This window comes from Conger conger, chromosome 8, assembly GCF_963514075.1.
Source record: "Conger conger chromosome 8, fConCon1.1, whole genome shotgun sequence".
Classification (NCBI taxonomy): domain Eukaryota; kingdom Metazoa; phylum Chordata; class Actinopteri; order Anguilliformes; family Congridae; genus Conger; species Conger conger.
The window spans coordinates 49,076,134-49,095,402 of record NC_083767.1 but is presented as its reverse complement, the minus strand read 5'-3'; the positions used below and the strand labels follow the sequence as shown (position 1 = coordinate 49,095,402).

Genomic DNA, 19,269 nt, shown 5'->3' with positions numbered 1-19,269 from the left:
CTCCGCGCCGTCTGGGCCCTCCTGCCGCAGCGTCTGCAGCGAGGGCCTGGGTGTGACGGCCAGACCGGGCCGGATTTCATCATCGCCCCCGACAACGGAGACAAAGCAGGCGCCCCTGCCACTCGCCTCAGGAAAAGCTCTCGAGCAGCGAGAGGTGACGCAACAAGCGCCCGTCGTGTGTACAGGAAGTGCTCTCTCTCTCTCTCTCTCTCTCTCTCTCTCTCTCTCTCTCTCTCTCTCTCTCTCTCTCTCCCTCTCTCTCTCTCTCTCTCTCTCTCTCTCTCTCTCCCCCCCCCCCCCCCTCTCTCTCTCTCTCCCTCTCCCTCTCTCTCTCTCTCTCGCCCTTTGTGCTGCTCAGCGGTTAATGGGTGCCGGGCGTGATGATGAGAGCTTCACTGTACTCCAGCACATAGACTCTCAGGAGAGAGCGAGCGACACACTGCCCCATTTCTCACCGTTACGCTACCCAAACACCTGTCTCCCTCTTTCTCTCCGTCTTTCTGATTCTTCCTCTCTCGTCTTTTCCTCTCGTTCTCTGTCATTCTCGGTCTCTTTCTCTCATGTCCTGGTTTCCCATTCTCGATCATTCTCTTTCTCTCTTTCTCTGTCCCTTTCATTCTCTCTGTATCATTCTCCCTCTTTCTCTCTCAATCTCTTTCAATTTATTTTATTCTCCCTTTCTCTCCCATTCTCATTCTGTCTGTCATTCTCTCTCACTGCCGTGTTCTCTCGTGTTCGTGTCGTGTGAGAGGCCACAGCTCTGTGTGCTCAGTGTGGTGAATCACGGCTCCCTCACTCCCAGCCTCCCCCCCCCCCTCGCGCAGGAAGTTGCCGGACACACTGGAGTGTAAAAATAGGCGGCCATTGTTGTTCTACAACACTCCCCTCCCATATACGGAACTGTCACAGCGATGATAAGCTGGCCTGGAGAGAGTGGGAGTCTGTTCCGGTCCCTGATACGCAGCCAGGGAGCGCTGGGGTCTGCAGCTGGGCCCCCCCCCCCCTCAGTCCTCCATTGTCTTAGGAGTGGATTAGGAGTGGGTGGGAGCGGGGGGCGGAGAGGTAACCTCTTGAGACCCCCTCTCGGAGAACGGGGCCGGAAGTGGCACGCTGTGGCCGCGGCGTTCTGAGGGGACTCCCACGATGCATCTGGGCCGCGGTGACGGCTGTAACGAGAGGGCCACGCCAGGTCTGGCGGCGACCCGGCAGCGACCCGGCAGCGACCCGGCAGCGACCCAGCAGCGACCCAGCAGCGACCCAGCAGCGACCTGATGAGCTAATGGCTCTGTTGTGTTTTATTTACCACTTCCTCCATTTCCTGTAATTACGCTCAGATCAAAGCAGACCCGGTCTCCAGGAATTCAGGGTCCCGCCCCCCCCCAGGCAGTCCCCTCCTCCAGAACAGAGGCTCTGTTTGCTGCTGCTGCTTCTGCTGCTTCCCCCCCCCCCCCCTCTATTTTAGCAGTAGCACCTCCTCTCGTGCTTTGATGTGGGCGTCTGTCCTGCCGGTCAAACGAGGCCGTTGCCCACATTGTAAGATGGCTGTGCTGAATCAGACCCAGGATGGCGGCCGGCGTCTGCACTGCGCTGGGCCTGGGCTGTGTCTAATGGGGGTAACCGTAGTTACAGGCAATGTCAGAGCCGCTCGGAGAACAAGCCTGTCCTCGTTAGACCTCTGTGAAATATGACAACCTGTCAGACGGGAATAAGAGCCAGTGTGCGTGGCATTTAAAAAATGTCCACGTCTTTCTGCAGTAACACTATTAATGTTTTCCAGACTTAGCTTTGCAGACTGCAGTTGGGTTTTCCAGAAACCCTAAACAACCATCAAAACAAACCCAATTCTGTTAGCTTTGCTGTGCTACGTGTCATTGTTTCCCGTCGCCGATACTGACCCAGTAGTTTGAATTCCATTATGGTTATTTAATGTTCTGTTGTTCTCCAGATCTTTGCCAGGGATCTGAATGCTCTGCCTTATTATGTTGGCAAACCGACAGGTTCTGTTTCTCGGTAACAATAAATTCTTAAATCTGAGAGCAGTTTGTCAGGGTTTCATAGTCCACAAACAGAAATGCTGGCTGAACACTTGGTGAGTGCAGTGAGCAGGTACACAGTCGCTGGATTCTTTGTTTTGTTTTGATTTGTTTTTGGAAGCGCTCAGTGAACAATTGCTGTAAAGTCAATAGCAGCCATTCCTGCTGGAGGCTGTTCTAACATCGCTGTTTTTGATACTTGGTTGGCCTTTTGTCCCTTCACTTTCATTTTCTAGTTGTTTCATAACGATATGCAAGATAAAAAGAGCCAAACGGCAGTTATTAGTGTGTCTTTTGGAAGCCAAAGTACACTCCAGGTTTTGTACATCGCAAAGCAAGGTTGTTGCCAGTTAGCATTAACAGACAACGGACAGGCAAAACCTCGTACTCGGTCAGTTCAGAGCTCCTACAGCTGTCACTGACGTCTCTGAAACCGGAGTGATGCAGCTTTCCAGCCCTACCGCTCGCTCACGTGCAAGAAGCCCATGGCTAGTGCTGCCAGGGGTCAGCGGAGGAAGCCGCGTTAATTAGCCCCATTCATCATGACCATTAATCAGTACATTCTGCCAGTGTAGCCGCTGCGGCTACGCTAGCTCTGTGAACACGCCGCGAGCCTGCGGGCGGGAGGAATGCGAGTGTTGTTAGTGTCGGCCATCGCTCTGGCTGCTTCCTGTGTCAGCGGTGTCATCAATGGCTCTCTGTTCGGTTCCCCGCCAGCGTCTCGCAGCTTCCCGAAACGCGAGGCCTGCGCCGACGACGACGCGCAGACCCACCGGAACGCGCCGGAATAAAAACGCCTTCATTCGCTCTTTCATAACGCTTTCATTTTTTAAAAAACCCTCAGAGGTCCTGTCCGTAGCAACTCAACTGGCAGGTTTACTCACTAAGAGCCCCTGTACGCAGACTCCTAATTAGTGAGAGTTTTTTGCAAACCACTTATAAACGCTCACAGGCGCTGGCTGTGGAAGTTGCTGGCGATCCCAGGGTGTAATAAATCACCTTTCAGAGGGCCGTTCGCTGCGCGAGGGAGCGGGACTGTAGCTGGCTCTGAGAAACCCGCGGCCGCTGTCCGAATGTGCACTGCCTGGGGCTGCAGAAGTGACTTCCCGGAGCAACATTCCTGAGTGAGGCAATAACTCATGTTAAACTGCAAACTCGGCTGCCTGCCATGAGTCAAGAGCCCGCTTATGTGCATTTTTTTTCTTCTCCCCCCCCCGTGTAAAATGGGTCTGAAATGTTGCATAATTACCAGTGTCACTTAGGTTTATTGCAGGCATTAGAGAAGTGGGGGAGATGAGTGTTAAGAGCCCAGATGGGGGGAAAAGCACACGCATTGCTCGTGTGCAGTGACCTTGTTTAACCTTGTTACCTTGTTTGTAAGCTGCGCAGAAGGAGCCTTCTATTTGACGAGATATTACTGCTACCTGTTTATTTCCACCGTGAGCGTATCTTTTTTGTTTTTTTTCATCAATTTCGTGTGGGTCTGCAGTTGTGTGCAGCCCTGCTCTGTGTGTGTATTTACACTGAAGGCCGCAGTGCTGCACACTGTACTACAGGAGAGCTGGAGCCTGAGCTCCTCGCCATGTGTCTGGCTGTTTTTAAACGCGCGGCTCAGCTGCACGTGGCCCAAACATTCGGTCTCCGTGTCTCGCTCCGGGCTGCGTCTCGGGCGGCTCTGGAGCCCTGTTCCGCTGCGTGCGTGAGGAATGCGTGTCTGTGGCGGCTCCCTCCCCCCCCAGGTGGAGTGCGGGGGCTGACATTTTAACAGTTCTGTGAGAGAAAAACACAGTGCTGTAACTCCACATTCTTTACGTGCCCATTAAAAACAGCCCGTCCTGAGCGCACTCCAGCCCATGTGTTCAGCTGTGGTGTTTTAGGGCTTTTCTCAGCAACCTTGGGGGGAAATGATAGGGTCAAAGGTCAGGAGGGGTTGTCGTGTGTGCACTGTACTCTTGCGCCTCCCCCCTCACATCTGGGCGTGCGGTTTACCCAGCGCTCTCCGGGACCTCGGGCGTCTGGCGTCAGCAGGCCCTGTTCCGCCCCGCCCTGCCCCCCTTTGCCATCAGGTGTTACCTGTCACCATGCGTGGGGGGGGGGGGGGGGGGGCTTTGATCTGGGCGTCTTGGGACCGGCGCTGTGGACCCCGCGCAGAGGTCAGGAGGGCGAGTTTGTGTTTCGGCTGCGCCGGGTTTATCTCCCTCGTATCTCTGACCGCGCTCCCGCCCCCCACCGCAGCGCCGTCTGTCGCCGTGGAGCCCAGAGCCCCCCGCTGTCGAGCGTGACGTGGCGCAGCCTCGCCGCCCCCCCCCCCCCGCGGGACGGCCCACTGCCCCCCCCCCCTTCCACCCACGCTCTTAATCGTCCAATTAAAGGCATTAATTGGAAGGCAAGTGAAATAGCCTCTTAGCCCATATGTAGCTGTTTACGCCAGCAGAAAGCAGGGCAGTAAAAACAGTGGTTAGAGAGGATTATCTCTGACAGGAGCTTTCCCAGCCAGCTCCACACAGCCGCAGTGTGCAGCACAGCCCGGAGGTGAGAGATCAGCTCGCGTGGCTCGAACACTCCCTGCTTCTTACTCCAGGTCTTGTGTCCCTCTCAAAGTGCAGGCAGGAATGCGGTCCGTTGGATATTTTCTCTCCCTGCGTTTCTCCAGTAAAAGTGGGTCTTAAATCTCTTGCTGATTCCGGGCTGGCTTTAGTTTCTGAGCCTGCTTCGTACAGCCCTGCTTAAAAACACTGTGTACTTATTTTATTTGGCCTTAATTTCCTTTTGGCCTGAACACTTATCTCTATAAAAGTTTAACTATTAAAACAAGCTATTATGGGGCATACAGCTCTTGGATATTTCTATTATTTAGGCCTACATCATTACTTCAGACATTTCTGATAATAGATGTTTTTGTTGTTACATAGAACACGTTTAGTAGGCCTTCGTTCCTCAATGGCACAAAACCGGTTACCGCCACACGCCGTACTGCTGTGTGAGACGTCGCTGTTCCAAACCTTCCTCTCCGTCCCTTTCAGCTGCGTCCAAGTGGAGGAGCATCATGCTGTGGACATCGACGTCTACCACTGTCCCAACTGCGATGCGCTGCACGGACCGTCTTTGAGTAAGTGCTCGCTCTCTCTCCCTCTCACTCCATCTCTCTCTTTTTCTCCTCTCTCTCTAGCTCTCCCTCTCTCTTTCTGACCCTCTTGCTCCCTCGATCCTCTCTCTCTTTGCCTGTCCTCCTCTCTCCCTCCCTCTCTCTGCCCCTCTCTCTATCTCTTCCTCCCTCCCTCTCTCTCTCTGCCTGTCCTCTCTCTATCTCTCCCTCCCTCTCTCTCTCTGGCTGATAGATTGGTCTGTAGGGAATCGTGGGGTTTTCAGTGTGGCAGCCCCCCCCCCCTCCTTTTGATTTAAAGTGCGAGCGAGCTCTTAGTGCGTATGCACCAGGCATTATGGGGGTAATTGATCGGTGGTGTAATCATCAAATCGGGATTGTATTTGGCCCTTGTCCTGGGTGGAGCGGAGGGTGGGTCGGGTTTTTAACGCTCCGGTGAACTCTTCCGTATAGCCGACGCATAATTCACAGTCCCCTGCCACTGCACCAGCCGCCCAGATGGGGAGATACTGGCAGAAATGATCATCCTGCTCAGATTTATTTTGAAACCCTTCAGCATTACTGAGATGTTGGGTAGTGTTGGGCAGTGCTTAGCACTGTTGCCCGTTCTGGGTCGGACTGTCGGCCCCTGTCGGGATCTTCTCTGTGCGAGTCTGCACGTTCTCCCTGTGTCGGTGCATCTTTGCTCCCTGTGCTCCAGATTCCTCCCCCATTGCGAAGCCATATAGCCCAGGGACTACAGATGAGCATGGGTTTTCTTGGCTGACTGTGGTGCATTTATATAATTGTTCTTGTGAAATAAAGTAATAAATTAAATGAAAAGGTCTTGCTCATGCTCTCTGCTCTTCCGCTCTCAGTGAAGAAGAGGAATAACTGGCACCGGCATGACTACACCGAGCCAGACGACGGCACCAAGCCCGTGCAGGCCGGGACTTCTGTGTTCGTGCGAGAGCTCCGCTCTAGAACATTCGCCAGGTAGGGCCCCCCCCCCCCCTCCACACACACACACACACACACACACACACACACACACACACACACACACACACACATACACACACATACACACACACACACACACACACACACACACATACACACACATACACACATACACACACACACACACACACATACACACACACACACACACACACACACGGACACACGGACACACGGACACACGGACACGGACACGGACACACACACACTCACTCACTCACTCACTCACTCACTCACTCACTCACTCACACACTCAATCACACACTCACGCACACACACTTACAGATACGACACACGCAATAAAGATTTATTTTTTCCTTTCTTTCTTTTAAGTGAGGTGGTTTGACCCCAGCCTGTCTCTTTCCTCTCTCTGTCCTGCAGTGCTGATGACATCTTGGTCCGGATGCACGGGAGTCAGGTGAGCCAAAAGTACCTGGAGAAGCAGGGCTTCCAGCTCCCCATAGCGCTGAGCAAGCTGGACGGGCTGGGCCTGCGACTCCCTCCGCCCACCTTCACCGTCAAAGACGTGGAGCAATATGTCGGTAAGAAGACATCCCAACTTCCCAATAAACCCTCATCCCAACTTCCCAATAAACCCTCATCCCAACTTCCCAATAAACCCTCATCCCGACTTTCCAATGAATTGATCAGTAGGTCAGAAATTCTGTGTGTATCTACGTGAACTATGTGAGCTTGTCAGGAACTCTTCGTTTCCCCAAGCATTGCCATAGAGGGAGGGTATATAAGCCGGAAAGCTTCATAAAATTGCAATGCGTGTAATCTAATGCACTACATTTAAACCGATGTGATAATTGTGTAGATTTCGTAGGTAATATAATTCACCTCCACATTTGAACTCTTCCCCTCAAACGTATCGTTTGTCGTGTTAAGGATCTTGGTGATGGTTTGGGTAAGCTCTTGTCCGCCTGTGACAGGTGTGCATTTCCACAGCTGAATGAGGCTGTGGATTAAGCCGGGTGATGAGGCGGCCAAGTCCACCTGCTTACCAAACCCTAATCCCCCCATAACTAAGCGGGCCTGTAGATAAAACTGGCTTGGCTTACCTGGACCTGCAGTTTGCCACCTTCTCTTTCTATTGAGAGCCAGGTACTTAGGGGATCCAATTACAAGCCTAGCACATTTGAGGGCATCTCTGGTTCATCTTCAGCAGATGTTTGTTGTGCGTGCGTGCGCGCCTGCCTGTGCGCGCTTGTGTGTGTGAGACTTAAGCACCTACGTGGGTGTGCATGTGTAGCAGATGCTGAACTGTGTGCGTGTGTTTTTGTGTTTTTGTGTGTGTGTGTGTGTGTGTGTGTGTGTGTGTGTGGCTGCATTCATGGCTCATATTACCAGCTCAGAAGCGTTAACTGCTGTTGTTGTAAAAGGAGGCGGAGCTGAGGAAGGGGTGGGGCTGGGTAGCGTTGCACTCTTATAATGGGGAAACAATGGGTCCAGCCCCGCCCCCTGCTGCCTGCTGTCTCTGCGGCCGACCGCAGGTCCCGCGGTCGCCTGGTTACATTACCGGTTCCAGAGGACGCGCGGTGCCTTGCCAGCCTCCCACGCCAATCCGTGGGAAGCGCTGGCTTTATTGGGTCTCGTGTTTGGTTACATTCTCACGCTCAGGCGTTTGGAGTACATTGGTGGTGGTGGTGGCGGTATGGGTGGATGGATTATCTGTTAATGGCAGTTAAGTCATTATTCAGTGTTTTCCTTTATTTTTTCAAAGTTTTAAAAAGGCAATATTCAAGTAAGGCAAGGGGGGAGCATCAACCCTGCCCCTCGAATCTAAATCCAGCCCTGGTTTTCTTTTCTCCCGGGTAATTGGTGCCACTGATTGGCCAGGCTGTCTTCACACCTGACTCCCAGGTAATGGGAGGTTGGAGAACCAGCAATTCTCAGCCCCAGAGGACCGTGTTTTGGTGGTCCCGGCTGTCAGGAGTTTACGGATTCAAATTACTCCCTTTTGTGAGACACTGCTGTCCCATGAGCACCAGGGCTGTTCCTCAGTTGCCGCGTGCAGCTAAAGCCCCAGACTCGCCGGCTTCCTGTAATTACCACACGGACACTTCACCACTGGCCACTTTCGCTCCGGCCAGCCGCCAAGCTAATTCACTTCCCTCGGTGCACTCCCTAGCCACGCGGCCCTCCTGGGAGCCGTACGCCCGCTGCACTGCGCTTTGTGTTTCTCTGGCCTTTCACTCCACGCATGTGAAAGAATATGCATTCCACATGCCTAAGGTGCAAAAAGACCCCCCCTCCCCACCCCCTCCGCTTGTGGTTGCATTTTCAAAAGTCACACTTCCATACCCCCCAGAGGGTGGCGTTGAAAGCCTCCGTTTAAGCTTTTTTTTTTTCCAGGAAAGCGGTGCCGGCAGGAGGAAAGATTGATTAAGGGACGTTATTAGCGGTGTGAGGACGGTAAATATTCAGCAGGCGGTGGCCGCTGTCGAAGATTTATTGCCCCTGGCTGTGGGTTGTGGTATTGCGCCCGTGTGCGCCGGGCCCTCCCTCCAGCTGTTCCCCGACATCAGCCCTGTGCCCAGCTGGGCCCAAGGGGGGATGCGAGGGGGGGTCTGCGCTCACCAAACCGCCAGCTGTCCCGTCCCCGTGTTAAAAACGCCGGCCGCGCTCACAGCCCCCGGCCACCCCTGCCATTTTGATTTGCAGCTTGGCAGCTGTCCGCCGGTGGTGTTATCTGCACACATAAAAGACATTAGTCTTTCTCCCCGGCGTCTATGTGAGAAACATGATCTGGAATGATTGTCGCAGGTCTCCCTGCTATACCTCGGACGATTACAGTCGGGGGAAAGGGGAGGTGATGAAGATGACCATGACCCAGTGCACCTTTGGCCCTCCTCATCCTCCCCTGCTGCTGCACTCACAGGCTGTAATGCACAGAGCTCTGTTAATGTTGTGTTACTAATCGCCGCTCACAGAGATTTGAGGTTCTTGGAGTGAGTGTGAGAGAGGGAGAGAGAGAGAGAGAGAGAGAGAGAGAGAGGTGTATTGAGTTCTGTAAAAGTGCTTTAGGTTCATGCTCCGCTAATATCTGCCAGGTGTTCAGTCTTATGTTGCCCTCACCCTTAAGTCAGTTTTCATACCTGGCCTTGTTATGTACAGTACCAGAGCTCCCCTGCTTGCATGTTTGGGTTCAGTGCCATACGAGGCCCCCCTTTGCAGGACTGATAGCGGTCTGTTCTGACGTTGTCCCCTGTAGGGAGTGACAAGGTGATTGACGTCATCGACGTGGCCCGCCAAGCGGACAGCAAAATGAAACTGGGCGAGTTTGTAAAGTATTACTACAACTCCAGTCGGCCAAAGGTCCTGAACGTCATCAGCCTGGAGTTCTCCGACACCAAGTAAGTACGGGGTCTGCTGGGGTCCTGCTCCTGGCTTTCAGGCGAACGGGACCCCCTTCCAATCCCCCTCCCCTGTCTTATGTACACTGTAATTCTGCTGCACTGCCGATTAGCATTTTCTTCCTATAAGAAGGCGAGTAGCTTTGCATGTCAGTCGGACACAGTCAGTATTGGGTTAGTGGCCAACCTGCCATCGTGTGACTGTAGCTTTAATTGTGGGCAAACCGTTAAACAGCAGTATGAGGAGCCTTGTGCAGTGAAGAGTACCCATTAATCTGTTGCAGTCTACAATGCTGTTGCCAGTATGACAGTACCTGTCCAGCAGAGATGAATGGTGGTGCTATGCTCCCCATGAGGGCTTACGTGTTTGTCTGGATGTCGCCTAACGGAGGCTGCATGGCTTTGATCCGGGTTCAAGTGGTGCGCTGTCTGCTGCAGGATGGCGGAGCTGGTGGAGGTGCCGGACATCGCACAGAAGATGTCGTGGGTGGAGAACTACTGGCCCGACGACTCCTTCTTCCCCAAACCCTTCGTGCAGAAGTACTGCCTCATGGGGGTGAAGGACAGCTACACAGATTTCCACATCGACTTCGGCGGCACCTCTGTGTGGTACCACGTGCTCTGGGTAAGCCAAGTCTCCGTTCGATGGCACGCATCCCTATTCGTGTACAGGGACAACATGCTACCCCTTTGTCCTTCTCCACGCTAATGTGAACATCCAATCAATGATCTGTCTGGCTGTGTAGCGGTCGGTGTGGCTCGCTTGTTGGGGCGGGAGCAAAGGTGGTGGGGTGGGCCTCCGCCTCTCCCAACAAGTGTCTGTGTGTGAGGTCATCTCATCTCAGGTGCGGGGCGAGATTTGTTATTTATGTTCCGCATTGCGCCACACAGAGGCGGCGGTTTAATCAGAAGAAATGTCTATGTATGAGGTCGTCTGGGCACCGGGAACCTTGATTAACTAACCCTCCTGTCTCCCCCCCCCCCCCTCCTCTCTCCTCCCATTCTCGCTCTTCCTTTCCTCCCGAAGGGCGAAAAGATTTTTTACTTGATAAAGCCGACGCCGGCGAACCTTGCACTATACGAGGCGTGGAGCTCGTCGCCCAACCAGAGCGAAGTGTTCTTCGGGGAGAAGGTGGACAAGTGCTACAAGTGCGTGGTGCGGCAGGGAACCACCCTTCTCATCCCCACTGGTGAGAAACCGGGCCGAGTTTTGCTAGTCCCCCCCCCCCCCACATCGCTCACTTGGTTCAGTCCACTTCACAACCCCGGTTTACCGGTCAAAGAGAACTACATGTGTGAAAAAAGCTGGTGTGCTGGCTTCCTGTTTTTACAAGTACAAGTCAACAGAACTGAAGGCAGTTGAAAGCAGCGCTATGGCTACGCCGCAGCGCTAATGGAAGGCAGCTGTAATGGCCATAGGGATGGTTTTCCACTTAGCGCGTCCTGTCCTGCCTTTGATGAGGTTTCCCCACCGAGCCGCCGTGATTTGTGTCTTCCACCCTGAAGCCAGAGAGCTCGAGCCACGCAACCGCCCCTTCCTCTTCCTCTCCGGACGGGCGCAGAATTCTTTCCCCGCTGTCCCAGAAATCATTATGATGTTTTTTTGTTTCCCCCCCCCCCCTCACAATTTGGATGTTTCTGGATAGTGCAGGGAAATATTGTGATTGCGTGGCCATTTTTAAATCTGTCGCTCACTGATTAGAAGGTGGGTGATAAGTGTGCAGCTGGCACCTGCTGGCAGCTGATGTGTTGGATATCACACTGATGAAATATCTGTGTGAGTGTGTGTGTGTGTGTGTGTGTGTGTGTGTGCTTTTTATGTTCTAAGAGGGTGTGTGTACAGTAATCCCAGCAGTTTCCTGTGAGTGAGAGAAGCATTCCTCAGCTGGCAGCAGGGTTGGGGGGTATGAAAGCTTTCACAGCTGACAGTGTGCGTGTGATCCCAAGCGTTTCCCACTGTGAAACCCAGTTCCTCACCCGGGATACCAACCCCTTACCCCCCATCTGGGTCAAGGCCACAATCCTACACCTGGTACGCTGCATTACCAAAGAAGAACCGCAAACTGAATCACCCTGTTTTCCCTCCATTATCCAAACCAGGGACCCCATCCCCGGTCAGTATCCAAAATAGGGTCTCAGGTCCCACCCCAGCACTGGAAAACAACTCAAATAAAATAAAATAATAATAATATTCAGAATTTTTCCAGGCTGGCTGCCAAAAACAACAAGCGAACAACATTTCCATTTTAAGGAAAATAAAGTCCCTTGTCACCGAGGGAAAGCACAAAGGGAAACTTGGGCACCAAGAAGCACAGTGAGAACAACGGTCCAGGCAGCTGGGTTCAACAGGGAGTACACAAGGCAATAAATATTACCGACCATTTGGGTTTAATATGATGGGGAGTGCACTAGCAAATGAATATTACTGAGCATTTGGGTTCATTGTAACAGGGAGCAGTGTATACCGTGTTCCAAACACCAAGTTAGTTCACCGTGTTCCAAACAGTGCAACTTTCCTGACGAATAACAAAAAAATTACTTCCAGATCAGTTTTGGTTTTTTTGTGTGTGAAGTAAAATTTCATAAAGTTCATAAAAACTTGGTACTTGGTTTCATAAGTGACATACACGATCCATTTCAGCATACAGTGACATGGTAATAGTCCTCCACTGTGACATTGTGGTGGGGAAGCTGTTGCTAACGAGACTACGAACCGGGCAGGCTTATACAGCGGTGTTCAAACCATCGTGTGCTAACACGGTCATCCGAACGCTGGGACGTTGTGCAGTTATTTGTCATTTTCTCTATAATTATTGGTCCAGTTCACATCAGTAAAGTGTTTTAGTGTCTGAAATAGTCAATGAGCAACTATAATCATAAACCACATTCCTCAGGAGAAAATCTACCATTCAACGGACATTATGTGGAAGCGGCCACTTCCCCGTGTTCTGTTGGGAACACAGTGAGTTCACGTTACACTAGAACATAAATATGACTGACCTGAGCCAGCTGTCTGTTCAGCAGGTGTGTCACACACAAAGAGGCCAATTGGCTGAAAAGGAAACAAAGTGTTCCCAATCCATATTTATGGGCCTTGTGGAACACGTGAACTTTTACCCTTCATTGTACAATAGTACTTGATGTGTACTTGATTTTTTTATGCCTCTGTTGAACTTTACAAGCCAAGCAGGGTACTAGAATGCATTTTACGGTTGATCTTATTTAAAACCATGAAGGTGTAAGAAGAGGGGGACTTGCGGTAGCAGATGACCGATTGCGTGCGTATTTCATAGATAGGCTGTTCTCTAGCTCATCCCGTGCTTTTCGGTGGACAGTTTGTAGGTCTGAGATGGCTGTGATGTCACAGTAATTTTTACGGTCACGTGACCAGCTTGCTCACCGGCTCTCGGGTGCGGAGGCCGCAGAAGGGGGCGGGGCCCGGCGGTCGCCCAGCCGTGTGATCTCCGCGGCCTGGGCTGCCAGAGCCGTGTAATCACGTGTCCGTTCCGTGACCGCCGCATTCATCACGTCTAAAGCCCCCGGGGGTCCCGCCTGTTTGGACGTGCTGCCACGCACCGCTACGTCCTCCCTCTGTTGTGGCGACGGATGTAAACTGCGCTTCGGAGTTGCTGATGCGTCCCTCCTGGGATTAAAGATCTTAGAACCGCAGTGCACCATGGGATTCCCCTTCCTCGAGCCCGGTCCGCTGGGTCCAGGAGCCCCCGCCTCGCCCCTGGGGTGTGTGGTTATACCCCTCCGCCTTGCCGGCATGCCCTCTCATTGGCCGCTCATGTCCTGCAGCCGACGGGGCAGTGCTTTTACCCGGTCTCCCGGCGGGGCTGCTCCAGCAGGACTGCCTGCACACTGTGGTCAGAGCTCCCCTCACTCCACTCCTGGGTCACTCCTGTGCTTTTCCTCCGGCAGGATGGATCCATGCTGTCCTCACCTCTCAGGATTGCATGGCGTTCGGAGGCAACTTCCTACACAACCTTAACATAGGCATGCAGCTCAGGTAAGCGACAGGTCACCTGCCCTCACTGAGTGATGCCCCCAGCGGTGGCTGTTTTCCTCCTGCTACAGCAGTGAGTGCAGATTGGCTGACAGGCCTTAGCGCATTGCCGATTCAGTTTGACCCACCCTGCTCTAGGATTTCCAGCTCTTTCTTATTAATGCTAAAGGGTACGGTTTGATGAATCCAGACGTGTAATGCTACTCTGTGCGCTCCAGTTCCCAAATCTAGAAGGGGACAGCCCCTTAATGTCGTATTGAAAGCATAGCAGATATGCATGTGGTCGAAGCGTGAAGCGTGAAGCGTGAAGCGTGAAGCCTGACCCCGGCCCCGGCCCCTCTCTGCCTTTGACCTTTTCCTGACCCCACCACCGCCCCCCTCCCCCCCAGGTGTTACGAGATGGAGCGACGACTGAAGACACCTGACCTCTTCAAGTTCCCCTACTTTGAGGCCATCTGCTGGTACGTGGCCAAGAATCTGCTGGAGACCCTGAAAGGTGAGCGACACTCTTGACTGCAGCAAAGCCAAACCCTCCCCCCCGTCTCCCCCTGAGGTCAGGGGTCACTGGGATGTCAGAGGGAGGGAACGTACCCTTCCTCTCTGTCACCTGCTGCAAACTCACCCCCACCCCCCTTTTCTGGGTGTTGTTTGTTCAGAATTACGAGAGGACGGCTGCCCGCCACCAGCCTACCTGATGGATGGAGTGAAAGCTTTAACTACTGCACTGAAAAACTGGCTGAAAAGAGAGGTAGGGCTGAGCCAGTCAACCTTGTTTCTGTATATTTATGGGTGATTTCCTTTATATGTGTGACACCTGACTCTCCAGTGTAAGAGTGGACATACCCGTGCCTATGAAGGGGTCCTGTTTCGGGTGACCCCCCGAGGCGAAGGGGCATCAACCCGCGGAGCTCCGTTATACAGTGCAGTGGGAAACAAGAGCCCCGTCCTGCCACACAAACCCCTCATTGTCCCCCCTGTTTGTTCCCCCCCTCTCCAGACTACGGAACCGGCCAGCGAGGTTCCAGATCACATCAGGCCCAACCATCTGATAAAGGAGCTCACAAAGGAAATCCGCTACCAGGAGGTAAGCCCAGCCCGGAGCGGGGAGGCGAGGGGCCTCCTCTACCTGTGGAACTCTCCGGCAGGTGGGCCGGTGGGTAGCTGTGTATTGGGGGGCCTTCGGAGGGGCCATGTGCCATCCCACTGAGAAAGGGGGAATGTTAGTCGTTCTCTGCTGGGGTTTGAAACCTGCCTTTTTCAATTCGATCCTCAAATTGGACCTCGGATCTCACTGAAGGAATCTCCAGTCTCCGGATTTTGTTCTCTCTCCTGATTGGGCGTCTCTGCCTTCCCCTGCTGCTGTAGGAGGAGCAAGGTGGCGGGGCTGGCAGCGGCAAGCCTGCGAAATCTCAGGGAAGCGGAGCGTGCCCCATGACGCGCTCCACGCAGGAGCGCGGGTCCCACGCCCGCAGGACGGCCAGGAGGCTGCGGGACCAGCAGGCCCCCAAGACGCCCTCCAACCTGGACATCCTGGAGCTCCACACGCGGGAGGTGCTGCGCAGGCTGGAGGTGGCGCCCTTCCAGGAGGTGAGCTCCCCCCGACGGTCACCCACACAGGCACTGGCTGTTTGCTCACTTCTCTTTAATACGATGAGCACTGCGTACCCTTTAGTGGCGGGAAAATGGCAACCATTGTTACATAGTTATGTATACATAATTGTTTTGGATTCAAATACTATTCTAAGCTTCACTGAGCTTGACTAGTATGTTCTCAAACCCTGCCTTATGGTCCTCTTCGTTGACTCAATTGCACCTGACATTGAGCGCAGAAAAGTTTTTTAATCCAAAACAGTTACGTATTTGACCCAGGTCTGGTTATGCTGATTATGCTTATCTTATGAACCTGGTGTCAGTGGACATTGGGCCCAGTTGGTTGTGGTATTTGTGTTTTTAGTGTGCTCTGTGAGGTTGTGATGGTAAAGCTATGCTGTGAGAGATGCTCTGTGGCCCTGTGATTGATTGGCCGGCTCTTGTTGGTCCCTCCCGTCTCAGGAGGACCCCTTCACCTCCCGGGTGAACGGGAAGTTCAACAAGGCCTCCACAGCCTCCGCGGCCGCCGTGGAGAGGAGTCTGGACAACAACCTGCGCCTGGTGCTGTGCAACGGCAAAATAATCAGGTGAGCCACAGCCACAGCCTAGAGGGCACAACCACAGCCACAGCAACAGCCTAGAGGGCACAACCACAGCAACAGCCTAGAGGGCACAACCACAGCCACAGCAACAGCCTAGAGGGCACAACCACAGCAACAGCCTGGAGGGCACAACCACAGCAACAGCCCGGAGGCCACAACCACAGCAACAGCCCGGAGAGCACAGCCACCGCCTAGGGTTGGGGGCGGGGGCGCTACGCTTCAGTGGCTGCTAAGCAACAACACACCCCCACCCCCAGTCACCTCTCCTTTCACGCGAGGGCTGAGTCATACCTCACTCTCCACTGACACAGCACTGACTCACACAGCACTATCAGACTACTGCCTCCCCCCCCCCCCCCACGCAGTTCCCATACAGCGTGTTTAGAAATGCTTCACCAATGTCACACCGCTGCTTTATCTGGAGTCAGGAAACCATAAGAAGAAGAGTTGGGGTGTGTGCTCGTGCTGGGTGTCTGTGTGTGTGCATTTCCCCCTTCACCTCTGACCTGTAGCCCTGTGCGTGTGTTTACGCGCGCAGAGACCAGCGGAAGCCCTGCAGAGAGACGAGCACGCGGACGCCGGGCGGCGAGAGGGCGGGGGAGTCGCGGAAGGAAGCCGCCAAAATCAAGAGGGAGGAGGGCGGCGAGTCGGGGCGGGGTCACCACGGCGACACGGAGCGGGACAAGAAACCCAGACACCTCACCGGTGAGTCACGCCTCCACCGCGGTCGCCATGACGCTGCGCGGCCCTGCTGTGACCATCGTGACTCCGCGACTCGAAGAGGCGGCCTGTAGTGCTAATTACAGGGAGTCTGTTCTGAGGGGGCCGGTGGCTCTGAGGAATCTCTGCACACGCTGCAGTCAGGGCTGTCTCACCAGGCCTGTCTCACCAGGGCTGTCTCACCCGGGCTGTCTCACCAGGCCTGTCTCACCAGGGCTGTCTCACCAGGGCTGTCTCACCAGGGCTGTCTCATCAGGGCTCCGCTTTTATCTCAGGCCCTCACGAAAGGACACGCAACACAATGCACTGTACACACATGGCTTTATTTTACAATAATATGATAACTGCATTTCCCAGAAGAATAATTTGTATGTTTTCAGCATATTTAATTTCCATAAGAGGGGACTCGCCTCGTTTAATCTGCCCGACCCATTTTAGCATTCGCTCTGAAAGATCATTTCTGTTACCTTCCATTCTACTGTTACACCAGACCGGGCAGCAGAAGATCAACTTCCTCTCTACAGCCTAGCCGGGCTCCTCCGGAGATTTCTTTCTTTCTTCCTTTCTGTTTGCTCATTTTTATTTCTGTTTCCGCTGTAAAGAATCCCTGTAAAAAGCTGTACACACGTCAGGTAAAGTATACAGTAGCGGCAGCGTGACCTTTAAACGGCGCACAACCTTATGGGCGCCCTCCTTCTGTCTCCTCAGCGTTTTTGGAAAGCAGGAAATCGGAACTCAGGAAAGGAGGGTCGTCGGGGCACTCTGAGGCGTCCGACTCGGGGTCTGAAGACAGCTGCACGACACAGGTGAGGCCCTGCGTTCCTCCGCTGCGACCCTGCTGCCCCAACCCTGCTGCCCCAACTCTGCTGCTCCAACCCTTCTGCCCCAACCCTGCTGCCCCAACCCTGCTGCTCCAACCCTGCTGCTCCAACCCTGCTGCTCCAACCCTGCTGCTCCAACCCTTCTGCCCCAACCCTGCTGCTCCAACCCTGCTGCTCCGACCCTGCTGCTCCGACCCTGCTGCTCCAACCCTGCTGCCCCAACCCTGCTGCCCCAACTCTGCTGCTCCAACCCTGCTGCCCCGACCCTGCTGCCCCAACTCTGCTGCCCCAACCCTGCTGCCCCAACCCTGCTGCCTCGACCCTGCTGCCCCAACTCTGCTGCCCCAACCCTGCTGCCCCAACCCTGCTGCCTCGACCCTGCTGCCCCAACCCTGCTGCCCCAACCCTACTGCCCCAACCCTGCTGCCCCAACCCTGCTGCCCCAACTCTGCTGCCCCAACCCTGCTGCCCCAACCCTGCTGCCCCAACTCTACTGCTCCAACCCTGCTGCCCCAACCCTGCTGCCCCAACCCTGCTGCCCCAACTCTACTGCCCCAACCCTGCTGCCCCGACCCTGCTGCCCCGACCCTGCTGCCCCGACCCTACTGCCCCAACCCTGCTGCCCCAACTCTGCTGCTCCAACCCTGCTGCCCCGACCCTGCTGCCCCAACCCTGCTGCCCCAACCCTGCTGCTCCGACCCTGCTGCCCCGACCCTGCTGCCCCGACTCTGCTGCCCCGACCCTGCTGCCCCAACCCTGCTGCCCTAACCCTGCTGCCCCAACTCTGCTGCCCCAACCCTGCTGCCCCAACCCTGCTGCCCCGACCCTGCTGCTCCGACCCTGCTGCTCCAACCCTGCTGCTCCAACCCTGCTGCCCCTCTTCAGGCAAGGAGCTGCCCCCTGTCTGCCCCAGTGCTCACCCAGCTTCCCTCTCTCTCTCTCCAGCAGAAAGACTCTTCAGAGGAAGATTCAGGGAGCTCGGAGGAGGAGGAGGATGAGGAGGAGGAAGAGGAGGAGAAGGTTGTGTCCTCACCGGACGAGGCCCGAGGGCGCTCGCCAGACCAGTACTCGGCCAATCAGAGACACCGGCACCACGGCAAACCACTCAAAAGGTGGGCAGAGACGTGAGCTTGAGGTCTGAGGTTTTTCCAAGACATTTCAGCTGCTTTGATTATATTCATTTTCACATGTGGTTCATGTAATTTCTCTGACCTGTGTATTGAGGAAAACGGTTTATAAAATGGCAAGAGTCCGCTGTTTTGAGGAGCCCTGTTTCATAGACTTTAGGTTATTTTAAGTCAGCCCCAAACAAATCAGCAAACGTATCTTTTTACCAGTTTAAATAATTTACCTCCACAGAATAGCCTACCTGTTATTGTAGTCATCATTGTTGGCTTTTAGCTAAATTAGCTGCTGATTGGGTGGAGTTTTTAATGCCGTTTCTGCAGAGAACGTCCTACCTCGCCGAGCACAGAAGAGGCTATTCAGGGCATGCTGTCCATGGCAGGGCTGCTGTACCCCCAGCGGCCAGAGGAGGGCGCCACCTCTCAGGATCCCTGGTGGTCCAGCCCGGCCCACCGCTCACCAGACTGTGGTACACTCTCTTTCTCTGAGGCGCTACGTGTGTGTGCGTGTGTGTGTGCGTGCGTGCCTGTGTGTGCATGCGCGTGTGCTTGTGTGTGTGCGTGCATGTGCGTGCCCGTGTGTGCGTGTGTGCGCGTGTGTGTGTGCATGCATGTATGCATGCGTGTGTGCATGCGTGTGTGTGTGCCCGTGTGCGTGTGTGCGCGTGCGTGCGTGCGCGCGTGCGTGTGTGCGTGCGTGTGCGTGTGTGAGAGAGGGGTGCGTATGAGTTTGTGCACGAGACAGTGGCATGCGTCTTCATGGGAGGATCCAGTGTGAAAGGACCGGTCCCCGTGTGGTGGCCTCTATGTAACTGTGTGTTCCTGTATCTGCTCTATAGGTGGGGAAGAGGAGAGCCAAGGAGAGGCCACCCTCAGCCATCAGGTAACCCTCAAACAGCCATCACA

The 19,269-nt window shown here is 54.3% G+C and overlaps 1 protein-coding gene across 2 annotated transcripts in view; it reads left to right on the top strand.

The window, feature by feature from the left end:
• Nucleotides 1-19,269, top strand: part of kdm7ab (lysine (K)-specific demethylase 7Ab) — a 37,295-nt gene that overhangs the window by 12,525 nt on the left and 5,501 nt on the right. Inside the window, exons 2-18 of one of the 2 annotated variants that reach the window (XM_061252202.1) lie at nucleotides 5,057-5,142; nucleotides 5,994-6,111; nucleotides 6,520-6,680; nucleotides 9,356-9,497; nucleotides 9,936-10,122; nucleotides 10,525-10,687; nucleotides 13,422-13,509; nucleotides 13,896-14,002; nucleotides 14,163-14,254; nucleotides 14,504-14,590; nucleotides 14,872-15,093; nucleotides 15,559-15,683; nucleotides 16,237-16,403; nucleotides 17,127-17,224; nucleotides 18,188-18,351; nucleotides 18,688-18,833; nucleotides 19,203-19,246. In XM_061252202.1, the coding sequence (XP_061108186.1) occupies nucleotides 5,057-5,142; nucleotides 5,994-6,111; nucleotides 6,520-6,680; nucleotides 9,356-9,497; nucleotides 9,936-10,122; nucleotides 10,525-10,687; nucleotides 13,422-13,509; nucleotides 13,896-14,002; nucleotides 14,163-14,254; nucleotides 14,504-14,590; nucleotides 14,872-15,093; nucleotides 15,559-15,683; nucleotides 16,237-16,403; nucleotides 17,127-17,224; nucleotides 18,188-18,351; nucleotides 18,688-18,833; nucleotides 19,203-19,246 (2,197 nt within the window). Of the gene's footprint in view, nucleotides 1-5,056; nucleotides 5,143-5,993; nucleotides 6,112-6,519; nucleotides 6,681-9,355; nucleotides 9,498-9,935; nucleotides 10,123-10,524; nucleotides 10,688-13,421; nucleotides 13,510-13,895; nucleotides 14,003-14,162; nucleotides 14,255-14,503; nucleotides 14,591-14,871; nucleotides 15,094-15,558; nucleotides 15,684-16,236; nucleotides 16,404-17,126; nucleotides 17,225-18,184; nucleotides 18,352-18,687; nucleotides 18,834-19,202; nucleotides 19,247-19,269 lie in introns of both variants that reach the window. The other variant, XM_061252201.1, reaches the window with a different exon arrangement.